This window comes from Podarcis bocagei (assembly GCF_964188305.1).
Source record: "Podarcis bocagei genome assembly, chromosome: 2".
Lineage (NCBI taxonomy): Eukaryota > Metazoa > Chordata > Lepidosauria > Squamata > Lacertidae > Podarcis > Podarcis bocagei.
Genome location: NC_138126.1, coordinates 90,970,421 through 90,997,809, shown reverse-complemented (window position 1 = coordinate 90,997,809; position 27,389 = coordinate 90,970,421). Strand labels below are relative to the sequence as shown.

Sequence of the window (27,389 nt, the reverse complement as noted above, 5' to 3'; positions counted from 1 at the left end):
TGCAGAATTCAACTTCCTGAACTTCCTTGTTCTGATTGGTAGAAGAATAATGGCCTAAACCTGAATGGCTACAAGACCTATGATGCTGCAAAGGACTTTACCAAGCTCTTGTAGTAAAACCACCTAAAATTAAACTGTTCTAGCTGGGTGCCCCTTTTATTTAGATCTTCCGATGATAAAAGTCTCACCAACTTTTGTCTTAGTAACTTGCCCATAAGCCTAGAATCCTGTACACACTTCCCTGGGAGTAAACTCTGCTGAAGATAGTGGGACTTACAGCACTTTGGAGTAAAGTTGCATGGGATCATGTTGTTTCAGCATTCTATTTTCTTTAAGAGAAATGCTTTGTAATATGTAGCCCCTTACTTTCTGTCTTATCCCCCAACACAGTGTTGTGTCAGTAAAGACAAGGTGGTGATCCACAAGCACCAAAAGTTATTTTCCTGTCCGTAGCTGATAAACAGAAAGCTGTGTGCAAATGGCCTCTCAAAATTCTCCACTCTATTCGTAGCCAGAGAAACCGGGCAAGAGGACCATATCACTAAACTTCTCCAGGAGGAAGAGTAGTTCTCCCAACAGCTCCTTGGGGTGTAGCGGTGGGCAGGTGTACTTTCCCCCATGAAGGTCCTCCCCAATTGCTCCTGCAAGAGACAGCAGCAGCAGCAGCTGTTGGCAGCCTAGCCAACATTCTGCATCCTTTGCAGTGCCCCAGACCTAGGGTTATCTCAAGGCCCTGCAGCGCGGGTGGGGTAGTGTCAACAAAACTGAGGGGGTATTTAATTCTGCAAAGCTGCTTTCTTTTATTGGATGAGGAGGGATTAAAATCTCAGATATGTTCTCAGAAAAGAGGGTTTTTCAGGCTGAAGGCTATGCTCCCTCCCTTCATCTTATTTCCGAATGCACAGTGGATTTCCTAATCCATCTAAGGCTTGAAATGTGCTGCACGCAATGGAAAGGTGGGCTTGGTAATGAAGCAACCCACAGGAGTTCCTTGCCATTTTTTTTATGCAGGGCGCTCCTTCTGGATGCCATGTTTATGTTATGATTCATCAGAAGTACCTTGTGCTTTTTCAGTAAAGGTATTTTCATCACCCGTTCTGGACTTTGGGTTTTGAAAATTGCGACAAAATGTGCATATACACACACCTTTCAAAAATTGAAACTGCCATTTGTGCAGCGCTACGGGTGTGAGTAGGAGTGTGAGCATATGTGTGCATGCTCCTGTCAGGGAGACAGATTGTATATAGCAATCAAAGGAACGAGGGTGCATATGTAACAGACTGGGAAAGAGTCCAAGGATGGATAACAACACACACGCACACACGCACACACACCAACAATATGTGTAGGTGTTTGAATTTTCCTTTAAAAAAAAGGAAGACTCCCAAACATCTTTAAGCTTGTACATCTTACAAGGTAAAACATGGATCATAAAGACGTAGGCGTTGCTATGGTAACTCCTGGAAATAGTACCGTACAAACCAGCAATTTAGTTCACCACAGATTCTCTCCCACACCAGTCAGCAGAGGTATACTGTAAAAGTACCAGGAGGTTCTCTTCCCCATTTTACAGACACTTTTTCCAGGACCATCTTCCCAAGGTGTGTCACAGAGGTGGAAGGAACCCATTCTGCAAATCGGCAGGGTAACATCAAAGCGTAACATTTGAGGCCTCCAATACCTGACTGGAAGGCCTTGCTGAAGACGCTGTGCAGTCAGCTGTGGCAGACAGATTGGTTCTTGCTGGCATCTCAGAAAAGTATATTGCAGAGCTGGAAAAGGTGCAGAAAAAGGGCAACCAAAGCAATCGGGGGTCTGAATCAACTCCACTATGAGATAAGGCTACAGCATTTGGGGCTCTTTTTGTAGAGAGAAAAATGCAAGTAAGTAGAGATATTACAGAGGAGTATGAAATTAGGCTTGTTGTGGAGATAATACTGGAACCCGGGGTCATTCAACGAAGCTAAATTGGGAGCTGAGGTGGGAGGAAATAACTTCCTTACACTTAAACTATGGAAGTCAATAGAAATGATGGCCACCAGCTTAGATGACTCTAAAAGGGGTTTAGACCAGTGTTTCCCAACCACTGTTCCGCGGCACACTAGTGTGCCGCGAGATGTTGCCTGGTGTGCCACGGGAAAAATTAAAAAATTTGAAAGATTTTTTTTTTTAAAGTCAAATTTTCGATTGGGGCGCCGTCACTAGATGACCCCTGGGGTTCCCTCCCTCCCTCCCGCTCTGCGCCTCCCTCCTCCTCCGGGGAGGCCCTTCCTGGCTCTCGGCCAAGGCTTGGCGGCTGCCACTCACTCACTTGCTCACCCACCCGTCCCTCCATCCCTGCACCCGGCCTCTCCCCCTCCGTCCCCGGCGCGGGGGCTGCCAGGATCCGTAGTCCCCTCGCCCTTGGGCTCTGCGCCCGCGCGGGGTGCGCGCACTACGTTTCCCAGCGTGGCCTGGCGGGCCGGGTGTTTTGTTTGAAGCGCTCTTCTCCCGGCCATGGAATGAGCGCGGCGGCGGCGGCCGGGCGGGCAGGGGCTCTTCCGCGCAGACCCCGCGCAGCCTGCCTGCGCCCCCACGGAGATCGGGCGGCAGGATGGAGCCCGGGGATCCCCGCGGAGGCGGAGCGGCAGAGGCGGAGGCTGCCCCCCAGGTAGGGCTGCGTCAGGGGTTTTTTATTTTTGCAATGCTGCATCCGCGCCGGAGGGGACGCATTGGACCGCGGGGAGACTCCTTGGCGGGCGTGCAAGGCAATGCATGCGTGCAGGCGTTGCATGGGGTGCAGTGCAATGCAATGGCAACGCGGCGCCCTGCATGCATGCATGCAACTTCCACCGGTGCTCCGGACTTGGCAGGTGAGGGGGGTCCCCAGTGGGCGGCAGAGAGAGCCGGGAGGGCGAAGGGGAGCCGGGGGGGAGCAGCGCTGCTCCCCGAGCCAAGCCCGGGGGGAAACTTCGGCGTCGTTGCGCCGGGTGTTGGAAGCGGAGGCTGGCGGGGGCCCCTCACCTGCAAAACCTGGTCGCCTCTCATATATTTCGTGCATTGCATTCATCGCCCGCTTTCTCCTCCAAGGAGCTCCCGGGGGCGTGCGTGGTTCTCCCCGTGTTATCCTCGCAACAACAGCCCTGCAAGGTGGGTCAGGCGAGTGGCCCAAGGGAGCACCCAGGGATTGTCCTGGCCAGGTGGGGTGATTTGAACCCTGCTCTCTGCCCGGTCTTCGTCCTCATTTAGCCCCCACATGTGCATGACTGTGCATGACTGAGGTTTTCCCCCCTCGTCTTGGCTATGGTGTGAGTCTGTCCTGTTAATTAATGGGGTTCTGCCTTCGGAGAAGATGAGCCAGCCCTCAAGGAGGTGATTATGTAATTTGCTAGCAATTCATGTCCCTCCTGGCGTGACGCTGCGCGCTGACGTCACGGGGCTGTAATGGTGGTGTGCCTCGAGATTTTTTTCATGAAACAAGTGTGCCTTTGCCCAAAAAAGGTTGGGAAACACTGGTTTAGACAAATGTGATTCCCAGCAACTGGTATTTAGCGGCAGTAAATGGGTAAATCATCATGGTTGTTATCTATTTATAGGCTATCCTCAACAAATAGGTCTAAATTCATTTTAAAGCAATCCAAGCTGGTGGTCATCATTACAACTTATTGTAGTTTTGCTATGTGCTTCTTGAAGTACACGTAACTCGCATCTTATGTGAAGGTTCATATCTGGGGGTCGACATATAAATGCAAAAATGCATAAAGCTAGGAATCCCTAGAACTGCCCTTCCCCCTGCCACAAAGTGGTAGAGCTGCTTACCTGGCTTTGCGAAGCTGGTGTAAGGACTTTGGCAGGTTCCTACAGCCCTCCTGCTGCCTTCTCAAAGGCCAGTGCCTTGCATACCCAGCTTTTGGAAGTCATTGCAAGGGCTCTGGGATGCTGCCAGAGTCCTCACACTGCCTTCCCAAAGCTGGGTCAGCCCACAATCACAGCTGTAGGAAGGTGGAAATAAATAAACAAACAAACAAAGATTGGGTTTTCTCTGCCCTCCATTTATTTATTTATTTATTTATTTACTCATTCATTCATTCACCACCCAAGCAAAGCTGTGGGTTGCCTGTACTTCCTTTTCTCTGTTCTGAATCTTCCAACATTCGATTTCACTTGATGACCCCAGGTTCTAGTGTTATGAAAGAGGAAGAAGTTTTTCCACTTTCCTATCCACTTTGTCTGCAATATACATAATTTTATGCACCTTTTTGAGGTGTGGTGACTAGAGCTGAGCACAAGTGTTGCTTCTCTACAGATATGTGTTGTGCTAATTGCAGCTTTATTTTCCATCCATTTGTTAAGGATCCCTAGCGTGGAATTTGTCTTTTTCCACAGCTGCTATACACTGGGTTCAGCGTTTTCACTGAGCTGCTTCCCCCGGCCTCCATTAAGTATTTGAATGATCCCCATCCACCCAAGATCTCTTTCTGAGTCACTCATTGGCAGTTCAGACCTTATTAGCATATATGTGAAGTTTCAGAGGCTCAGATCAGTTTCCAAAGCATGGCTCGCTATCCTGCCCAGTAGTTGGCAGAAGGAGAATAAATTATGCAAAATAAGCACATGCACATATGTGCAAATGAATTTAATCTGACTAATTTCTACACATCAAGGAATTCTAATTTGGTTGGCAATGAACCCACGGTTACCTTGAAGGTAATTGTTGGTGGTGGGGGTTTTTTAAGCACATAGCACATGGTACACAACAGTTCTGCCTTGGCTTGTTTACGTAAAAAAAAACTCCTTACCCTCCACCCCAAGTGTTTGACATGTAATCCAATTATTTAACATGCAATAAGGAAATCTCTGCCAAGCTTTTGATCAGTGCATTGCTCTGGTTGAGCAGCTCATTGTTATTTAATTTAGTACATGAACCCAGCTCAGTGAAGCAACAATGTATGAAAATGAAAAGGCACTCAGGAATTCAATTAAGTCAATCAACTGAGTGAAGGTGGTGACATTCTGACTAATGGATAAAGACTGTGGTTAAATTAGGACGAGCTCACGTCTGGACTTTTCCTGGTAAAAAATGGGATACAAACCAAAGTATTTGCTTTACTTTGCAGAAGTTACGACATTGCTTTTTCTGGAGTCGGGGTTTAAAGGAGAAAAAGTTTAGGCCAAGAGCTAAGTGTGGCATCAGTGGTATCACATGGGCAGCATCAGGCTTCACATACCCCACCACACTAACAGCAAACAGCTATGGAAGCCTAGCTATGGCATCTCTCTCAAGGTACTCTACATCAGTGTTTCCCAACCTTTTTTGGGCAAAGGCACACTTGTTTCATGAAAAAAATCTCGAGGCACACCACCATTACAGCCCCGTGACGTCAGCGCGCAGCGTCACGCCGGGAGGGACATGAATTGCTAGCAAATTACATAATCACCTCCTTGAGGGCTGGCTCATCTTCTCCGAAGGCAGAACCCCATTAATTAACAGGACAGACTCACACCATAGCCAAGACGAGGGGGGAAAACCTCAGTCATGCACAGTCATGCACATGTGGGGGCTAAATGAGGACGAAGACCGGGCAGAGAGCAGGGTTCAAATCACCCCACCTGGCCAGGACAATCCCTGGGTGCTCCCTTGGGCCACTCGCCTGACCCACCTTGCAGGGCTGTTGTTGCGAGGATAACACGGGGAGAACCACGCGCGCCCCCGGGAGCTCCTTGGAGGAGAAAGCGGGCGATGAATGCAATGCACGAAATATATGAGAGGCGACCAGGTTTTGCAGGTGAGGGGCCCCCGCCAGCCTCCGCTTCCAACACCCGGCGCAACGACGCCGAAGTTTCCCCCCGGGCTTGGCTCGGGGAGCAGCGCTGCTCCCCCCCGGCTCCCCTTCTCCCTCCCGGCTCTCTCTGCCGCCCACTGGGGACCCCCCTCACCTGCCAAGTCCGGAGCACCGGTGGAAGTTGCATGCATGCATGCAGGGCGCCGCGTTGCCATTGCATTGCACTGCACTCCATGCAACGCCTGCACGCATGCATTGCCTTGCACGCCCGCCAAGGAGTCTCCCCGCGGTCCAATGCGTCCCCTCCGGCGCGGATGCAGCATTGCAAAAATAAAAAACCCCTGACGCAGCCCTACCTGGGGGGCAGCCTCCGCCTCTGCCGCTCCGCCTCCGCGGGGATCCCCGGGCTCCATCCTGCCGCCCGATCTCCGTGGGGGCGCAGGCAGGCTGCGCGGGGTCTGCGCGGAAGAGCCCCTGCCCGCCCGGCCGCCGCCGCTGCGCTCATTCCATGGCCGGGAGAAGAGCGCTTCAAACAAAACACCCGGCCCGCCAGGCCACGCTGGGAAACGTAGTGCGCGCACCCCGCGCGGGCGCAGAGCCCAAGGGCGAGGGGACTACGGATCCTGGCAGCCCCCGCGCCGGGGACGGAGGGGGAGAGGCCGGGTGCAGGGATGGAGGGACGGGTGGGTGAGCAAGTGAGTGAGTGGCAGCCGCCAAGCCTTGGCCGAGAGCCAGGAAGGGCCTCCCCGGAGGAGGAGGGAGGCGCAGAGCGGGAGGGAGGGAGGGAACCCCAGGGGTCATCTAGTGACGGCGCCCCAATCGAAAATTTGACTTTAAAAAAAAAAATCTTTCAAATTTTTTAATTTTTCCCGTGGCACACCAGGCAACATCTCGCGGCACACTAGTGTGCCGCGGAACAGTGGTTGGGAAACACTGCTCTACATGAATGCAGAATGTTAATGGGGACAAATACTGCTTCTTCCTTATCAGACAACAGCTGCAGGGCACAAGATGAAAGCTCAACCATATTAGGTAAGGTGGGGGCATGAGGAAGCATAGAAGGGACTCCAAGAGTCATCTAGTCCAACCCCTGCAATGCAGGAATCCTGCCCACAGTCACAGCCATCCCTGGGTGGGCTTGAAGAATCAGAGTTACAGACTTTGGGTGGAATTCAATGTCACATTAATATAGTCATTCCATCAGTGCAAGCATTCCCCGCTCCCCTCTTCCTGTACTCTCTGCTGGGAGTTCTCCTGACCCTCCACAGAGCAGATTTGGGGAGAGGTGCAGATGGGGTATGGTGGGGAAGAGAGGGGAAACTCCCTTATGCTAGAGGAAGTCCCTGCACTGGCTTCTGCTGGCAAACTGGGCTAGTTGAAACCAGCTTCCCTGTTCAACTACGGACATTTGTTGTGTTTTCTTACTGCTTTTCCTTCTTCCGTGAAGGAACTGACTGTTTTCAATATTGTTTGTTGTTTTCATTGTTTATCATACTTTATTGAAATTTACAGTGAGGACCCTTTTTGTGTAAAAGTTGACATAAGAGCATAAGATGAGCCTCCACTTCTTTTGAATTCTCTAAAAGAGGAAATGTATTTGACTAATCTTAAAAAAACCTACGTTGACAAGTAAGTGTCCAATCTCCAGCACCAGCTGCAACATGGGAGTTAGGACCCTACTGTGTATTTGTGAGCAGCATATACACATTCATCTGGTTTGCACATAACTCTAAGCCATTGTTTGTTTAATAAACCACAAGCATTCCCACAGACGAACAAACAATCCGTGCTCATTTCTCCAAAGTTTGCTTCATTTTACAGCTGCTATTGCCTCATGCCTTTGTAGTTTAGTGAGCGTCTGGAGTGTGGTGGTCAAAGAAACCATGGTTAAGGAAGGGTGCTAGGTTCACACATAAGAAAAGCCCTGCTGGGTGAGGCCAAAGGCCCATCTAGTCCAGCATGCTGTTCTCACAGGGGCCAGCTAGATGATCATAAGCAGAACATGAGTTCAACAGAGTTCTCTGTAATACGAAGCCATAGTTAAAAGAATCCAAGATTCAAAAGCCAACAACAAATCAATGACTTCAGATTGCTGGCTTTTTTTACTGCCAACAGACCACATAGTTAAATTGGTTTGCACATAATGATTTAATTAATGGTGGTTTAACATTATGTTTAACACTTCCCAGCAAAAGCTGAAGAAGCAAGGAATTATGAAGAGAAACTGCAGCCATATAGCAGATACTTTAAGAGAGAACACAAACCTTGAAGGAAGAAAAATAGCTGCCTTGTTCAAGGGATCACAATTCCTTGGGCAACTCTAGCCCCTCATAGTTTGGGAAGCCAAATATTAATAGGAAGCATCTCTCGGCAAATAAAAAAAAAAACTTTGAATGGTCACATTTACAGGATTCCATTCCTCCTCTCTTCTCAACACCAAGTCAAGCCCAGAACAAACTTTGAAGTAAAACCACAAATCCCTGGCTCAGTGTAATCCAGGTTTAAATCTATCAGTAATCACAACACTGACAGCATATACAGCACCTTTCCATCTCATTTACCATCTCTGCTGAGCCTGCTGGGCTGGAAGAGAAATGCAGTCTGGAAAGTGCACCAGTGATCAAATCATCCACACTTTGCAAACAGGGGAAACAAGGCACTGAGGAGCTGCTTGAGTTCCTCCAACCTGGGCAAACAGCTAGAGAAAGGGATTAGAATTTGCATACTGTTTATCTGGTTACAATTGAATTTATGAAACAAGCTGCCCTTTTAAGGACAGTGAGGCATTTTTTGCAAGAACTAACAATGAGGGTTGGTACCCCCAGGGTACCTTGCATCAGATTCCTCTGACTGCATCAGATTCCCCAGTGGAAGAGCCTGGGCAGGGGAGAAGGCAGGCAGGAAGTAGATCCATGATGCTGCTAGGCATTTTAGACTGAGCAAAGTATTCTGGAAGCCCTGCATTAAATTACGGTAAGTACCCAACTTTTTACACTGTCATATAGCAGCTGGATCCTATGTATGTCATGCGACCAGACATCCATGAACACCAACAAAATTTGCATTCTTTAACTACTGCACCTCTGGTGCTTAGTGGGTAGGGAAATGCAAAGTTTTCTGTGGGTGAGAATCTGGTTTGAAGGGGGTCTTTTGTCCAGGAAGAGAATCCTGCTGCGAGTATCTTGCCTAAGACACCTTTCAAACATTGTCAAAATACTGTTAATTGGCAAGCTGTCCTTGCAGTTGTTGGGCAAAAATGACTGATTTTGCCTTTGGCTTTTACTTTAAAAAGCCGAGACATTCGAATGAATTGGCACCTTCAAGTGAGCAGCGGAAAGCTCAGGAAAAGGTGGCAACTCGTTTTGGAGTAGTGCAAGTGTAGAAATTGGTACTTGTAAGAGAATTCGACATCCTGAGCAAGTGTCTACCCTCTAGAGCTCTGGAAATAAGTGGCATCGCCTGACTAAACACCAAGAGCTGGAGAGGCTGTGGAGCAGGGTTTCCAGTTGCCAGAGGATGGGGCTTCTGGGCTACACACCTTATTGCTGCTCCCCATGCCCAGCAAGAACAGCAGCTATGAAAAATAAGTATAGATATGCAAATGAGCTCAATTTGCATACAGATGTTGCAGACTGACAACAGGCACATCTGTCTATAACAAAACTGAATTCTGAAGAAGCATTTAGGGCAAGCCTGAGGAACCTACAGCCCCTCCAGAGGTTGTTGGATTCCAACTCACTTTAGCCCCAAGACAGCACGGCCTATAATGGGGAATGATGTACTTTGCATTTCAACAACATCTGGAGGACCACAAGGACCAGGTTTACAGAACATGAAACAAACACACACCTTGGTACTGTGCTCAAAGGGTCAGCTGTGCACCCATGAGAGATGTCACCAGAGATGGTCTTGCTGCCATTTCAGTGAAAACCCACACAAAATCTGCAAGCTGCAACAGTGACTAAGCTCATTCAGTATTTGGCCTTACTGAAAAGCAGCTGACTTGTCATACTGCCAGCCTGTTCCCTACTTCAAAACCAATCATCAGTTGCTGCTGATTTAACCTGTTTCTGCAGCAGTTGACTCAGAAGCAAGGAGTGGTTTTCCTCAAAAGAAAGAGAGATTATACCTGCAAGATAACCCAATGTCCCTCTGCTGCAGCAAGGTCCAAGGCTTTCTCAGCCACTACCTCCTGGCCTTGTCCAAGCGACACATTGTGCAAATTCCTGTTGTTAAAGGTGTAGCCAAGTTTTTTCCCTGAAAGAGGAAAGTAAGTTTTTTCAGCACAATGAAGCACACAGCATCACAGCTTGATCTCAGGGTGCTTCTTGATGGACGTTTATGGTAGAATCGGTGCTACTCATGTGCACAAGTTTCTTGCACCATCTACAGTGGTGCCTCGCAAGACGAAATTAATGCGTTCCGCGAGTCTCTTCGTCTTGCGGTTTTTTCGTCTTGCGAAGCACGGCTATTAGCGGCTTAGCGGCTATTAACGGCTTAACGGCTTAGCGGCTTAGCGGCTATTAACGGCTTAGCGGCTTTAAGGAAAAGGAAACAAACTCGCAAGAACTCGCAAGACGTTTCGTCTTGCAAAGCAAGCCCATAGGGAAATTCGTCTTGCGGAACGACTCAAAAAACAGAAAACTCTTTCGTCTTGCACGTTTTTCGTCTTGCGCGGCATTCGTCTTGCGAGGTACCACTGTACATGACATCATCATCACATTATCAACCCTTCCTTTTCTTACGTTTAACCTAGGATTTCATGTTACCATGGAAAATCCAGTAAGTAAAAATAACCCAATTAGCATCCACAGTCACCATTGGTGTAGAAGCTAGTCCGTATTTTTTTTTCCTTTAGAAGTTTGTGGTGTGTGGGGTCATGTTTCTGTGGGTTTCCTTTATTGCCACACCCCAACTTCCACACGCTCCTCATCTGAGCATTGTGCGCATGCGTATTTTCACTGATTGCCAAAGGCATGCTGTTATTTCAACAACCCAGTTTGGAGAAGCTATGCGCACATGTGGGGCACTACTTTGAGGACCAAGAACATAACAGTTGTTAGGACTTTACATTTTTAATAGTGAGGTATTATGCAAAACCTCTCATCTTTATCATAATTTCAGCACAGCTAAATGTAAGCCTTGCACAATACCTTGGTATTAAAACATTATTATTTTTTAACAAAACCAAAGGGATGTGGATGTTACCCCACTCCCAAATACACACAAACATCCACAGGAAGGATGGGTGGGGGAATTAAAAGTGTGTGGGCATTACAGAAATGTCTGTGTGAATGTCCAGAACAGGAAAATGTAATCAAGGGCTCGGAAGAAGTCATTCAGGGGAAGAGCCAGAACACACAGCATGGAAACATTCTATCAATGGCTGCCCATTGATGTGGATGGGAAACAATGGTTATAGCTATGGAACTGTACATGTGGACTCTTGTGTGCCAGTTGCTCACACAGAAAAATCAAGTCTGAATGACCTATTTGCAACATATCAACCCTTGTCTGGAAGAACCCTCAAACTTGATCTTAAAAAGCCATAGTACCTACAAAAGCACACACACCAGCCCAGGGTCCCATGCAGGGTACATAGGGGGCTAGGGTTGTTAAAAGCACCCAAGTCACTTTCTGTTATCTTCTGCTTAACTTAAGAACCTTACTTTAGGTGAGCTGGTGGAATGGAAGAATCCCGTTAGCTATAAAAGGTAGGGAAGGTAGCTGAAAGAGCACTGCTCTGTAAACATATGCTGTAGCCAGCCACATATTTAAGGTTTGCTCTTCAAGCTATCATCAAGATGGGCAGGAAAGAGCAGCACCCACACATACCCATGATATATATAGTCTGTGGCAACCCAATCAACGTGCATTAGGATCCTGAGATTGAAATGACAAACAGCTAAATTTCTCTTTTGTAGTTGAATAATAAACGCTCCCATCAAAATCAAACTCTTAAGTGTGGATCTACACTGTACCTGGGAAATAATGGGAATGTGCCATAGGGCATTTTCACACATAAAACAGACAACTGCAAGGATTTGTAATGCAAACCTATTTGTATGCTGAGCATTCTGATTTGCATATGCAAACACCTAAGGCAGAGTTCTGGCACCACTGCCTGGCACAGAAACTGTGCTTTTCCTCTCTCAAAGGCACTGAAGTTGCAAGTTGAATAAACAACAGAGATAAAAGGAAGGATTACAATACTCATGGTTATGAATATGGCACCGAAATACTGTGTGTTTTGCACACTCACAGGCTGTTATATCCAAGGTCTGTTGATAGAATCCCTTCCCTCAAGTCTCCAAACTGGGCCTTTAGGACTGGATAAAATCATTTTCTCCAGTTCACTGCATGAAAATAATCATGCTTCATACACTTCATAGGAATGGACATGAATCTGAAGCAAAGATGCCCCTGCTTGAACTAAATCTGAGGTGGGCACAGTCTACTCCTGCTTCAGTTCTGCTTGCAATCTGCAGCCCTTTAAATTGGCTTATGCTATAAATCGATCAAGAAGACATCTGGATCCATTTGTAATTGAGGCGATTTGAAGGACAATTTCAACACAAGCTTGTCCAAGTAGCTACTAGAGCAGCTGGGTGACATGGAAGCTGGAAGGAACAACTTGGAAGGGATGCAGTTCAGTGACAGAGCACATGCTTTTCATGCAGAAGGAACAATTCCCAGCATCTCCAGGTAAGGCTGGGAGAGACACTTGCCTGAAATCCTGGAGAGCCACTGTCAATCATTGTAGGCAAAAGTGAGCTACATGGACCAAAGGTCTGACTCAGCATAAGGCAGCTTCCTATGTTCCTATGGAAGCCAGACTGCTGTGCTTTAGTGTCTATCAGGTGGAGGAAGTCCAAAGTGTAGTAGATGCCAGCAAGTTGAGAAGATCTGGTAGAGGTAAACTAGTCCAACAAGAGGTATTCCCTGCTTGACTGGGTCATAACTAAGAAGAGCAGAAAGTAAGAAAGACCTTAAGGAAAGGAGAGGGAGATGAAATAAAGAGGAAATGAAAGTGTGAGCTTTAAGTTTCTACAGGAGTGCTGCTAAAACTTTGCTTCTTCTATGCAAGCCAAACAAGCAGACCCTGCCTGCTGCCAAGGGGAGATGGTTTCCCAAGAGTAAAGACTGTCCCACCAGAGAATGCTTCCTTCTTTCCCTGCTGTAGCTAGCACATTGCCATGGGTATGGTTTAACTGATGCAATTTCACTGACACAATTTATTTACCAAGCTTCTCTACATCCTTCAGGGGGTCAACTCCAGGTGAGAGGATAAAGAACATTGGGGTTGCAGGTCCAGACTCCTCAAATGATGTTGCAAAATCCAGAGATCTTCCTGCCACGTATTTATTCCCAAGCTTTTCTTCCACAAAATCTCTGTTGGAAGAAATTGCTGAACCTATTAATATTCAGGAAATACAATGCATTTATAAAATAGTGTGCTCTTTGACTTAATCAGAATTCATCTATATGGCTTGGGGATTTATTATCTTAGACTAAGTCTCAGAATGGAAAGAGAGAGACAGAGAATACACGGAGTAATAATGATGGCTCAGGAGCAACCCCAGACTTCAAGCATTCAGGTGGATAGTCTCTTCTGAAGGAGAGAATTATTATTCTTTATTAAATGTGTATACGGCCCTTGATCCAAAGATCACAGGGCAGTTTACTACATGAAAACACAAAATACATAATAAAACTAAACCAAAACAAACCAATAACTTCCCCCTCCCCACAGACACATTTAAAAAGCCATAGAATGTTAATCAGCCAAACAGCTGGTTAAAGAGAAACATTTTTGCCTGGCGCCTAAAGTTATGTAAGGATGGTGCCAGGTAAGCCTCCCTGCAGAGAGCATTCCACAAATGGAGAGCCATCACAGAAAAGGCCCGTTCCTATGTTGCCACCTTCCAGACCTCTCGTGGGAGAGGCACCCAAAGAAGGGCCTCAGATGATAATTGCAGGGTCTGGGTCAGTTTCTATGGGGAGAGGTGGCCCTTGAGGTATTGCGGTCGTATGCCATGAAGGCTTTACAGGTCAAAACCAGCACTTTGAATTGGGCCCAGAAACGAATTAGCAGCCTGTGAAGTTGGGTCAGGATTGGTGTAACATGCTCAAACCCATTTGTCCTGGTGAGCGATCTGGCCACCGAATTCTGCACCAGTTGGAGTTTCTGAACCGTCTACAGCTCATGGTTAGTGAGAAGAGCCCCAGTCTGAATGACATGAGCCCCAGTTCGGATGACATGTTAAGTCAAATGATGGCTTAGCTCAGCACAGTAGCAAGAAAGATTGGGTAGGAGCAAAGAGGATGCACATTCCTCTCCAGGATCCTGCATGTTCAAATATTTTCACTAAACAATAGTTTATCTTAATGTGTTGTGCAAACCAGTCCACCCTTTTGTTTAGTACATGCTTAGCTCGTCTGTGCATCTCTCCTCCCTTTCACTGTGCAATAAAAATCTCCACAAGATGTTTTAAAGAAAACATGGCCAACTTGGATCTTTAGGTGTTTGAGACTTTCTCCTAGAACAAAAGTTTAGACTTGATTTTCCAACTTCCAAACTTAGTGATTCCATGATACATGAGTGCAAATTAAATTTTTTGTTCTTTGCTGGGATCATGTAGCTGCTGAAAGTCAAATCTGAACCTTCAAGCCCATGGACATTATCAAATGTCACTCAGCAGAAGACTCAGATGTTGAGCAACAAACAAGTCCTGATGGAGCAAAAGACCTTTTGCTTTATTTGAAGTACTTGTACTACTTTTACATGCCTGCCTGAAGTTTACATCTCCTCAGTCTGCTTCACTAAATAACTTATAAAGACATTAACAACCAGTCACATCAGCTAAACTTTATTTATTTTTTTCTTTAAGAGAAATAGCAAGCACAATTTACTAATTGAAATAGCAATGAATTATGGAGTTTGTTTCTGCTAGAATGGTTTATTCTTAAAACTTGAGAGACAGGGGGCAGGTGTCTTGCACTAGGATGTGTTAAAATGCATGAGGCTGATATTAATGAAGTCACCAAGAGCTGTTGTTCTTCTCCTTGGATAGGCAGCATTTGTCTCTCTCTTTATGACAAAATTGATTGCACACAACAATGTTTTCTAATGAAGAAATATAAAGCAAAGCCTTAAGAGAATGGCAGAAGTTAAAGTGTTTTGTAGCAGGCAAGGAGTTGGAAATAAATGATAAAAGCAGCAATTTATTATAAATGTTAAAAGATTGTCTCCCCTTTGCTCTTTTGCCCAAAGGATGGTTCGCATTGTATTAAGCATCCTACAAAGAGTTTTAAAGCATTATAAAGCATAATGAAACCCAATGATAAAAGGCAAAACAACTGATTAATTAAACGCAACAATAAAAGGCAAAATAATAAATTACAACATAAAAGTAGTTGCAGTTGTGGTTTAATAAAGTGATTGATGGGGATTCGTGTTAACAAAAGCTTAGATTTGATTGGGGGCGGGGAGCAATGGGAGCAGGGGTTTATAATGAAATATCCTCCAAGAGATTTTGGAACTTTGTGATCATTACTATCAAATTATCTCACGCTGTTCCTGTATAAGACTGCCTGGCTTCCCATCAAGCACGGGTACTTTTTATGAAGTCAAGATTTGATGCAAAATAGCCTATAAGTCTATTTTGGGACGCGGGTGGCACTGTGGGTAAAAGCCTCAGCGCCTAGGGGTTGCCGATCGAAAGGTCGGCGGTTCGAATCCCCGTGGCGGGGTGCGCTCCCGTTGCTCGGTCCCAGCGCCTGCCAACCTAGCAGTTCGAAAGCACCCCCGGGTGCAAGTAGATAAATAGGGACCGCTTACTAGCGGGAAGGTAAACGGCGTTTCCATGTGCGGCTCTGGCTCGCCAGAGCAGCGATGTCACGCTGGCTACGTGACCCGGAAGTGTCTCCGGACAGCGCTGGCCCCCGGCCTCTAGAGTGAGATGGGCGCACAACCCTACAGTCTGTCAAGACTGGCCCGTACGGGCAGGGGTACCTTTACCTTTACCTTAGCCTATAAGTCAAACATAGTCTATACTATTCTACCATTCTATGCTATTCTACCAACTTAAAAAACAAACAAACAGGAAAGTCAAAGTTAATGGAAAATTTGCTTGTTTGTTTTCTGTCACGTTGCAAGGAAGAGCAATAGGGCTGCAAGTGTGGCCAAAAGATGTGTTCTTTACTACCCTGGTTTGTTTGAAAGCTGTTAGCCAGTAGTGAGGAAACTCTAGTCTGGAACCCACATTAGGCCTGGTAGAGATCTGAACTAGGCTTGTGAGGACATCTTCCTCAAAACACACCCACCTGACATCAAGTGTGGGACAGGTAAAGATGTTGCTTTGATTGGCTGAACTAAGGAAGATGATGGACAGAAGATGAAGGTCTCTGTATGAGAGGCAGGGCAGAAAAGATCCCTCAGGGTGGGAGGCTGAGGGAAGAGGGGGAAGCTCCCAGGTGAGAGCTGGGAGGGCTCATTCTTCCGTGTTAAGGTATAACTGTGATAAAAGGCTTGGTATTATTTGTTAGGATATTTCCGTTCTACCTTAAAAGGGAGCAGGCTTTTGTGAGTCACAGAGTCTGCGTACTTCCTGTTCACAGGACGTTTATGTTTTCTGTTGCTTTCGTTTTTCTCTCTCGGTGCCTGAACACTGAAGCAGGCGGTCATGTTTTCTTTGTTCTGACCAACGCTGAATAAACTGAAATAATGCTCTCCTGCGTGCATCTTTCGCTGTGCATTATCTGCTGATAAGAGCGTGCATCAGCTCTGGAATGTGGCAAGCTATTTCTGGAGCTCGTGTCGCTAATTGCTGATACTGCGTGTCTACGGGAGATTGATGGATGTCCGGAGGCGACGTGGGGCCATGATGGACTTTGTCTCCCTGGCAGTATCCCAACATCCTCTTTTTCTCTTCTTCTTCTTTTCTTTTTCTTTTCTCTCTTTTTTGGTTTCTTTCCTAGATGTCTTATATTAGTTTGGCTTTTATTGTTTTTATGTTGAAAATTTTCAATAAAAATGATTATAAAAAATTATCAGATTTATCAGCTGATTGGCACTGACAATACACCTTCAAAGAAATTCGCTCTCTACACCAGTTACTACAGACAAGGAGCTTCTTGGAAGATGTTGCCTGATGTCATAATCCCATCAAGTGATTGATAGGTGCCCCCCACCTGTCATATTTGGTTCACCCCTCCTGTTAACCATCATTTCCTGGTCTGGATGAAATGGGCTAATCTAGGTAATGGAGGACTTCCTGGTTTGTTTGCTCCCAAAGGATGGAGGTGTGTATGTCCCAAACGTTTGTTTCTGTCTCTGTTTATTAAGTCAAGATACAATCTTCGAACTCACTCCTAAGCAGCTTTCAGGGAGTACAGAACTCTCTTTTAAACAGAAACAATGCAGAACAAAAACAATGCAGTTATGAAATACACTACAATAAAACTAGGGTGACAGAAACATCAGGAAAAATCAGGTTCTAATTGTGCCAAGCACTGATCAAGAACTTAGAGTGGCTAACAATGTTTGATTTCAGTTTATTATCCTGAGCAAACTTTTTATTACCAAGGATAATTTTAGCAGATTGCACACACTTATCTATCTCCCATACAAATCAGTGATTCACAATGAATCGTTTTGAGCCCCCCATTATGAAATTATATCTTGTTTTATACTTGAAAATGACAAATATTTAATCTTACATTCAAATATCAATCTGAAATCATGTTTTATTTTGTGTCATGTCAGGTAATTTGAGTATTAAAAAAACTTTAATTCAGACTGGCTTTTCCAATTTATTTATTTGAAAGTTTTAGGGTGTTTTGAGACCCCTTTAATTTGCAATACAAAGAGGTTATGCATGTATCCAGGGTTGGATGTGCTGAGTTCCAATTTATGGACAGATGCCCAAAAGGTAATGTCTGAAAGATGGGCAGAAATTTTATTTGAAGTGGGTGAAAGGAGACAGGCTGAAACACCAGAATAGATTGTGCATCATCAGCATTCTGTAGATGGCAATCAATGTTGAAAGTGGTTGAGGTTAAATGGACATCACTGATTGATTCTGTTCTGATTAAGTGGAGAGTAGAAAGAACGGGAAGAAACTGCACTGTAGAATTAAGCAAGCTGCACTCTAAGCCAGGAATATAGATATACATGAAAACATTGAAGAATTTGTTCTGTGACATGTCTGGTGCTTCTTGGACACACTATTAAAAGGTTTAGTTTTTCACATTACTCAACAATGCTTAACTCAGTCACCGTGTGTACAGCACTTACCTGACAGCATATGTCATGCGGTCAGGACGTATGGCTCTCATCATACACAGCTGCTGCAAGGCAGACTTATTCTTCCATTCCTGAGGAAACCTTTCCTTTTCAGGGCATTCAGACTCCACGAACTTTTTCCAGCGTTTGGCAGAACCCTCAATATCCCGGTCCAAGTTGCGGAATTGTTCCATGGAAGACAGTGCCTGGAAGAAGAGAGCTGGCCATTACTTAGAATGGGAAGCCCCACATGGATGGTACTTCCTGGAGCTGCTTCCTGAAAATTCAAGTGCCAGGAGCCCTTCTGAGGCCGGCACTATCTTTATTTTTCATTAACATATTTATTGAAACCTATTCATAGATATACAAAAATGTATACCCATTACCTAGTTATCTTTTTATAATATACTAAGATAAAGCAGCTACTTAGTCTAAAAAAGAACAATGAAGAAAGAAAGAAAGAAAGAAAGGAAGGAAGGAAGGAAGGAAGGAAGGAAGGAAGGAAGGAAGGAAGGGGGAGCCCTCCCCAAAAAAAAGAAAGGAAAAAGACTAAAGAAAGATAGAAAAGAGTAAAAGGACTGTCAGCTCTCTGCCTGCAGCTACATATAACACTCATTCCTTAAAATCCAACTATTCTGTCTTCCATAAACCAGTATTTTTTTCAATCTTCAAATCCCCATATCACAAGTTCATTTTCACAAAAGGTCCATAAGAAATTTCCAGTCCTGAACAAATGTCAGTAATGATTGTTCTCTAATTAAACATGTTACTTTTGCCATCTCAGCCAGATTCAACCAAGGTCAGCACTATCATTCAGCACCTGATTTATATTTTTTTAAGTAAGCATCTTACTGTATTTCTTTCTTTCAGGGGAAAAGAGAGTAACTGTGGGTCTCTGACATTTTTTTTAATGCTGCAGAATTTTATGGAATCTCTTTGCAAACTTCCTGTTTCTGTGTTGTTCTCCATAACACCCAGGCTTCCTTGCACTGCTCCTCTGCTACATGGCTTTGGAATTGTGTATCTTTTTGCACAGGGACACTTAGAAATAACACCAAGGCGTGAAACTTTAAAACAACCAACACACTGCTGAATCCTGCCCCGCCCCCGCCCCATCCCTAGGATCCATAGAACCAAAGCATTTCTTGCTTGCTTCCTTTTCCCAAAATGCCCTCTTAATTTATCACTCCACCAGAAGATGTGAAATGGATTAAACTACAATCAGGCTAAGCCAAAGGAATGAATCCTTCAAAAATATGACAGACATGTGGATCCAAGCCAAGACTATATGAAAATGAAGTGTTTGGTAATAATGGTGGTCACCATAAGAAATACTGGAGAATGCAGCATTGGTGAACCCCCCATATATGTGAACACAAGCAATTGTTTGTGTTCTAGAATCTGAACATTTTCTGGCCTGCCAAGAACCTTGTAAATAAACACCTATCCACAACTTTCCATTAATCAGCAGCGGGAGATCAGAACAGCTACATGGTCTTATTTATGTTAGTTCTGGATCACTGTATTCTGCATAAAATGTGATCAGGATAGACAACTAGTACTTCTCAGGTGTTCATACACTGTAATCTGCCTCTGCGTTTATAACTTAAGAATATAGCATGGAAGGATCAGGATGAAGAATCTAACCCCACCCCTCTCCAGTATCCTTGCAGCTCTTCAAAGCTGACAGCTAGGAAAGAATATTGACATGGAGTGCTAAGACAACATCATCAAGCTAGAATGTAATGGGGCTCATACTGATGGAAAACTATTCCATTTGGGAAGCAAGCTGTTAACTCAAAGGACTGGTATAAACAATGAATTATTTGCTTTCCTCCAGACTACATTTTGTTTTATATAATTCGTTTGCTGGAGTTGGCTCTTTGTTTGGCTGCATTAACTGAATTATTCAACTCATGAGCACAAGTCTAATGAAAGTAAAAATAAAGCCATGATGGGTATGTAAAACTTCAATCAGCATGTCACGCAAGAGCTACATTTTAATCACCCTTATTACTATTATAACGTCTGACAAGCTCACTAAGTCTGCCCACGCCAATCATTTCTTGGATTATCTTCCTACTATGCAATTTCTTTTACAGAAATCTAGAGCATAATTAATTTATATGATACTTTGAAGACATGTCCATGCCCCCATTCTAGACTATCAGCCCCGTCAATGAGCCACTGGTGAGTCTTAAAAGCTATGGCTCTAACTCTGCAACAGGAATTCAATGAGACTTCTAGTGAATTCCTGAGAGGCATATAAGTGATCTGATCTCAATAAAACCAGTCATCTCTAAAGGATTTCACTTGTCCATGATTGGTAGGCAGCCTTATGGGGGGTGGGATGGTTAGGCAAATACATTCCCTCTCTCACTGAAACTAGTTGATCCACTTCCAGGTAATCAAGGGATGGTTGTGCTCCTGACTGAAATACCACTTCCCATCTGACCTGTTTTTACCTGCTACCAATAAGTATGTGCCTTGTTACGTACCTAGGACCAAGCTAAAACACTGATGACCTGTAGTTGTAAAGCTAAACCAAAAAAACAACAACACTCAGGATACAGTTCACATCTTTTCATATAATTTCACTTAAATTTAGGTTCCTCCATTAAATAGGTACACTAAGTATTGGCTCTTAATGTTGCTCAGGGCAACACAAAGATGTTGTGAAACAGGAAGATAGATCAGGATCTACTGGTAGATCACCAAGTGATTTGCAGTAGATATGCAACCGATTATTACTCCAACCTGTTTAAAAATAGTGTCAAGAAAAGGCTTCCCGCTCTTCTAAATTAGGCTGAAATGAAGGAAGTTGGGTAGGTGGGACTAGGAGCAGATTTTCTATGACAGGATTGAGAGTTCAGTTTGGATTCTGAAAATTTGTACTTGTGTACTCAGAGGTACCCTGTTCCTTAACTCCAAGTGGTGTTCACACTACCATCTTGTACCACAGTGGAGTTACTACTACTACTACTACTACTACAGTGGTACCCCGCAAGACGAATGCCTCGCAAGACAGAAAACCCGCAAGACGAAAGGGTTTTCTGTTTTGGAGGCGCTTCGCAAGACGAATTTCCCTATGGGCTTGCATCGCAAGACGAAAGCCCATAGGGAAATGCTGGCGGTGGGGAGCAAAGACTTTCGCCCACAGCCGGCCTTCAGAAGAGGACCTCTTCTGAAGGCCGGCGGGGGGCAAAAGTCTTTGCTCCCCCCGCCTGCCTTCCCCCCCCGCCTGCCCCGGGCGATCTTAAAATGCTGGCGGGCGGGAGCAAAGCGTTCGCTGCCGACCCCCAGCATTTTAAAATCTCCAAGGGACAGCAGAGAAGTCTCTGTCCCGGGGAGATTTTAAAATGCTGGGGGTTGGGAGCGAAGCGTTAGCTGCCGACCCCCAGCATTTTAAAATCTCCCCCTGTCCCGGGGAGATATTAAAATGCTGGGGGTTGGGAGCGAAGCGTTAGCTGCCGACCCCCAGCATTTTAAAATCTCCCCCTGTCCCGGGGAGATTTTAAAATGCTGGGGGTCGGGAGCGAAGCGTTAGCTGCCGACCCCCAGCATTTTAAAATCTCCCCGTGTCCCGGGGAGGTTTTAAAATGCTGGGGGTCGGGAGCGAAGCGCTGCCGAACCCCAGCATTTTAAAATCTCCCCGTGTCCCGGGAAGCTTTTAAAATGCTGGGGGTCGGCAGCCCGACCCCCAGCATTTTAAAATCTTCCCGGGACACGGGGAGATTTTAAAATGCTGTTCCGAAGGGGGGGTGGGGACACCTGCCCCAGCCGCCCCACTTCGGAAAGCTGTTCCGAAGTGTGGAGGGGGGTGGGGACACCTGCCCCAGCCGCCCCACTTCGGAAAGCTGTTCCGAAGTGGGGCGGGGGGCGGGGACACCTGCCCCCGCCGCCCCACTTCGGAAAGCTGTTCCGAAGTGGGGAGGGGGGGCGGGGACACCTGCCCCCGCCGCCCCACTTCGGAAAGCTGTTCCGAAGTGGGGAGGGGGGGCGGGGACACCTGCCCCCGCCGCCCCACTTCGGAAAGCTGTTCCGAAGTGGGGAGGGGGGCGGGGACACCTGCCCCCGCCGCCCCACTTCGGAAAGCTGTTCCGAAGTGGGGAGGGGGGTGGGGACACCTGCCCCAGCCGCCCCACTTCGGAAAGCTGTTCCGAAGTGGGGAGGGGGGGCGGGGACACCTGCCCCCGCCGCCCCACTTCGGAAAGCTGTTCCGAAGTGGGGAGGGGGGCGGGGACACCAGCCCCCGCCGCCCCACTTCGGAAAGCTGTTCCGAAGTGGGGAGGGGGGGCGGGGACACCTGCCCCAGCCGCCCCACTTCGGAAAGCTGTTCCGAAGTGGGGCGGGGGGGGCGGGACACCTGCCCCAGCCGCCCCACTTCGGAAAGCTGTTCCGAAGTGGGGAGGGGGGCGGGGACACCTGCCCCCGCCGCCCCACTTCGGAAAGCTGTTCCGAAGTGGGGCGGGGGGGCCGGGACACCTGCCCCAGCCGCCCCACTTCGGAAAGCTGTTCCGAAGTGGGGCGGGGGGTGGGGACACCTGCCCCAGCCGCCCCACTTCGGAAAGCTGTTCCGAAGTGGGGCGGGGTGCGGGAACACCTTCTGAAGGCGGGCAGGGGGCGAAAGTCTTTGTCCCCCCTGCCTGCCTTCCCAGGGGCTTTTAAATCGCCCCGGACAGCGGAGAAGTCCTCCGCTGTCCGGGGCGATTTTAAAATGCCGCCCGCCAGCATTTTAAGATCGCCCCGGACAGCGGAGAAGTCCTCCGCTGTCCCAGGGTTTTTTAAAATGCTGGGGGTGGGAAGAAAAGCCCTTGTCCCCCCCCCCAGCCTTCAGAAGAGGTCCGGGGGCAGACTGTCCCCGGACCTGGTCCGAAGGCGGTTTCCCTAGGAACGCATTAATTGATTTTCAATGCATTCCTATGGGAAACCGTGCATCGCAAGACGAAAAAACCGCAAGACGAAGAGACTTGCGGAACAAATTAATTTCGTCTTGCGAGGCACCACTGTACTAGAATGTGCAAACTGCCCTTCATCTATAGATCTCAGGGCAGAGTTGCTTTTTTGGTGTATTTCACAGATATTTCGCCCCTAGCTTTCGTATCAGAACACCTTTAATTTGTTTCTGCTTTGTACATTGACAGGGTGGGGATGTCTTTATCCTATGCGAACTTGTTCACATCTTAGCTGCAGGCAGATTAAGAATGACTTAAGGACTCCAATCAGTGTGAAGCTGGTTTGAGAAATGACACATCAAACAGTAGTACTGTATCTTATAACAAAGCACAGGAGGATGCATATGCATTTTGGATAATGTCAACTGAACACAGATAAAAAATCCAGCTCAGGAAACACAGTGAGTGCACAGCAAACACAAGCATGAACAAAGCCTAAGAGTACAACTATTTCACCTGGCCCTAGTTGGGGGACCTTTGAATTCTAGTAAAAAATATGGAATAGATCCTACAAATCTACCACTGCCCACCGCTGTTCTAAAAAGGATCTAGATTTTCAAAATGGGAGGGATTCAGTTATGACACTGATACCACAATAATATTTTAAACATGGGTACTCAAGTAAACTGTAGGCCAGTCTTATCACACCATCTTGATCAAAAGATTGTGACAGCATTAGCAAAAAATATCGTGCATTGCATATATTCAGCAGATTGTGTCAAACTCAATCGTCAACAAGAATAGAAACTTAACAGAACTACAAAGTACATAGGGCGGGAGAAAGAAGGGCCTTTGTCAAGGAAATACTGGGTTTTTTCTTCAATGCGAAATACATGAATTGCTATTTTATCTTTTAGCCACACACACAATCTTATCATCTGCATTCTGCAAAATTATAAATACAACATTAATATGCATCTTTGTCTCTGCAGCCGTTCTCCTCTTGAAAGCTGAATCCACTATTTAGAGCTCATTATTCAACACCACGTTTATTAAACAATGCCTTTTTAGTTGCTTTTTCATATCTACATAATGAATATTCTTCCTCTTCAGAAATAGAAGATGAAAATGATTGGGCTTGGGGAGGGGGCTAGGGTGGAAAGATTAATCCAAGCTAGCCAGGTGTATCCTCAACTCATAACAAGCAGCTTCTCTCTTCTTGGCTGAGCCATTTACATTCAGAAAAGAAAGCATAACAGAAATGAAGAAAGGGCCATAGCTCAGTGGCAGAGCACATGCTTTTCATGCAAAGGGTATTTCGTTCTTTAAGTCTTTAGCTGGGGAAGGGTTCATGCCTGAAATCCTGAAGAGCTGCTGCAAGTCAGTGTAGACAATATTGAGTTAGGTGGACCACTCATCTGAGTTTATATAAAGACAGCCCACTACATGGGAAAACTCAAGAGTTGGGAACTGGGTCTTTCTGTCAAGGAATTCAGGTGTCTGGGAGCAAAACTGATAAGGGAGTCATAATAAGATGTGGGGGGATAAGGATTAAGATACATTGGGGCCCTGGCAAGGTCACAAATGGAAACCATGGGTGCCTTACCTGTGGCAGGAAGAATAAAGAAAAGGAGCTACACATGGCAAACATGTTAACTTGTTGGTTCTTTGTTTGGGGAGGGAAAAGGGAGGGCAATGCTTTCAAGAGCTGTGGCAGACCAGATATAACAAACAGACTTGCCACTCACTTTCTACTTGTTGCATAACCTTAAACTCTTAAGAAAAGATGATTTCTCATTATATCCTCCACTGTAGAATAAATTGGAATCTGAAGAAGGTAGCAATAGCAGGTATTCGTACACTCTCAGCACTACATTTATTACTGTGTAGAAAAATGGCAGCATTGGTGGTTGAAGGCTCCAAAGAGCTCTCCACCATGAAGCTGGTTTAGCTTTTTGCCTTTTCAGTTCATCAATAACAACCCTAGGTGAAACATCACTTCTCTCTCTCTCTCTCTCTCTCTCATTAGTGGGTAAAGGATTTGAGAGATTTCTGCTGAGAAACGTGTATTTAAAGCTTCCAGTCATACATTGCAAACATCAATGTGATTTTTTAAAAAAGAAAAGAAAGCCAGCTACATTATTTTATTTATTTTTTACTGGCCCTTAATTGAAGTCCCAGGGTGGGTTACAACATGATAAAAAGAATATAGTAAACAGTAAACAAAGCAACTAATAAAATCCTGTGCAGAAAGTGAGCAATCACTGCATGTTCCCCAACGTGTGGATAAATAAGAGATACCCTTCATGGTCCAGACTATGACACACAGAGAAATATGAAGCAGAGAAGGCACGGAGGTGGAAAAATACAACTGCAATTCTGAAATCTGCAGCAACAACAAAATCCCTACCCTAAAAAACTAAGCATGGCAGGAACCCATCATAGCTTAGGGCTGCTGTGGAAGACATGAGAGAAAGGAACGTCCTTCAAGCAAGGAATAAGATTATCAGAACCACACCTCATAGAAGACAATCTGGTAGCAAGCCCTTGCAGAGTGTTGTGGAACTCATCACCTGAGACGCAACTTTACTTCCCACATTTTTGCTGGCTATAACATAAAATACAAACTACAGTGTGTGTGAATGAGAAGCTTTATGTACAGTACTCAAGCCAATAAAAAATTATAAAACCAATAAAAATTTAAATATAAAAACCCAAAGCTGGCTTCTACTGCATAACTAAAACATATTTTAAAGTTGTCTAAAATGAAAGACTGGCCTGTCTAAATTTCTGCTCAACCAAAAATTAATGGACTAGGTGTGTTTGTTCTCCCAAACAACTTTTTGGGGAAATATGAGTGAGGCTATTTTAGTCTCAGAGTTTTAGCAACTTTCTTCGAACAGGGCAGCCCTAAGCAGAGAGAGCTAGACAGCCTGAACGCATCCAACCTGAATCACAGTGACAACTTGGCAGGAGCTCAAATCCCCCACAGAATGCAGCAGGGTGTGTAAACCACCTCCTCCTTCACATTTGATTTCTTAAAAAATACTTTATAAACTGCTAGGGAATTATATGTGAGTAAGAAGAAGAGAAGGAAGAGCCCTAAGATTAGTCGTCAAGGAGTGGCAAAGAGTAAGGGGGAAAGTAGGTGTTATTTCCCCCCCCCCCCCCGGAAGATGTCCAGATCTTGTAGTTTAGATCTTTTGCCTTATGTACTATCTTATATTGTTTTGATTGGTGGCATTTTATTATACTTGGTTGCTTTAAGATGCTGTTCACTGCTTTGGGCTGAAAAGTGATATATATATATATACATATATAAATGAACAGTAGCAATAATTGTGTTACCGTGGCTGACATCACAGCATTATGGCAATCCTGCAGTTCCTCTCTGCCCTTTTAAGATGCAACCGTCTCTCTTCATTGCTTTATGATTAGAAACTATTTAATCTGAAGTAGATTTCTTACTGAAGGTTTCACAGGCGTCCCTGTTTTAGGGACACTAGAGCAGGAAAGTCTCTCTGGGGCTGCTGAGAAATTTCTATTGAGATTATCCTCAGGAAGAGACAGCACTAGCAAAAACAAAAAACAAAAAAGGCCCACATTGTGTACACGCATGTGCGTACAGACACACAACTCCCACATTGCCTTCCCTGAAGAGAGAAGCAAACAATTGGACCATGATAGCCCAATTATTTAAATATCCCACAATCAACAGGGAAATTATACTTTCCTTTAAAAAGGGTAGTAGGCATTCTCTAGCTCCAAACCTTCTCTCACCCTGAGGACAATCCAAGGGAGAGGGGAAAATTACATCCAAACAGGCCTAATATCTTTGTTACTTGATATGGTCTTACAGGACATTCCCCTGCAGGGCTCTGATAACTTTTGCTAAGTTCCCCAAAGGCAATGCATGCACACCTAAAGCCATGTTCAGCTTTAATTGCTTTGCAACAGAATCTTGCTTGGCTTGGGGATTTTGGCCTTGTTTTCATTTTCTCATTCCAGGCTTGACCCTGTAATTCAGAAGTCTTCAAAGAGCTGCAAAGTTATTCCTATTCTCTCCCGACTGCGTAACAGTAGGACTAGGTCACCTGCAAAGAATACATTCAAGTCGCAAGTCATTTAGACACAGCCCTAGATTTTATGACTATTCCAATGGGGTCAAAACATCACTGATGTAGTTTGAAGCGAATCTGTCTGAGGGTGCTTCCCTGCTTTACACCTCTCTCGTGTTTGATTGCCTTTGTTTCCGATCCATATCCTGAATTTGATGGATTGGAACACAGATATGATGAGACTGTATATATTTTTGCCAATTCCATTTTGTAGCAATTTAAGGCTCAGCTCCAAGTTGTCAGATAGAGTCAAACACTTTTCTGAAGTTGATGAAGCGGGAAAATATCTCCCCCTTTAAGAAAGAAAGAAAGAAAGAAAGAAAGAAAG

General features: G+C 45.5%; 1 protein-coding gene across 1 annotated transcript in view; it reads right to left on the bottom strand.

Annotated features, from left to right (window-relative positions):
* DNAH9 (dynein axonemal heavy chain 9) overlaps nucleotides 1-27,389 on the bottom strand; it is a gene marked incomplete at its 5' end in the record, with an annotated part of 196,859 nt that overhangs the window by 31,647 nt on the left and 137,823 nt on the right. Inside the window, 3 exons of the mRNA XM_081183892.1 lie at nucleotides 9,892-10,019; nucleotides 13,006-13,154; nucleotides 18,061-18,254. Coding sequence (XP_081040018.1) covers nucleotides 9,892-10,019; nucleotides 13,006-13,154; nucleotides 18,061-18,254 — 471 coding nt within the window. The remainder of the gene's footprint in view (nucleotides 1-9,891; nucleotides 10,020-13,005; nucleotides 13,155-18,060; nucleotides 18,255-27,389) is intronic.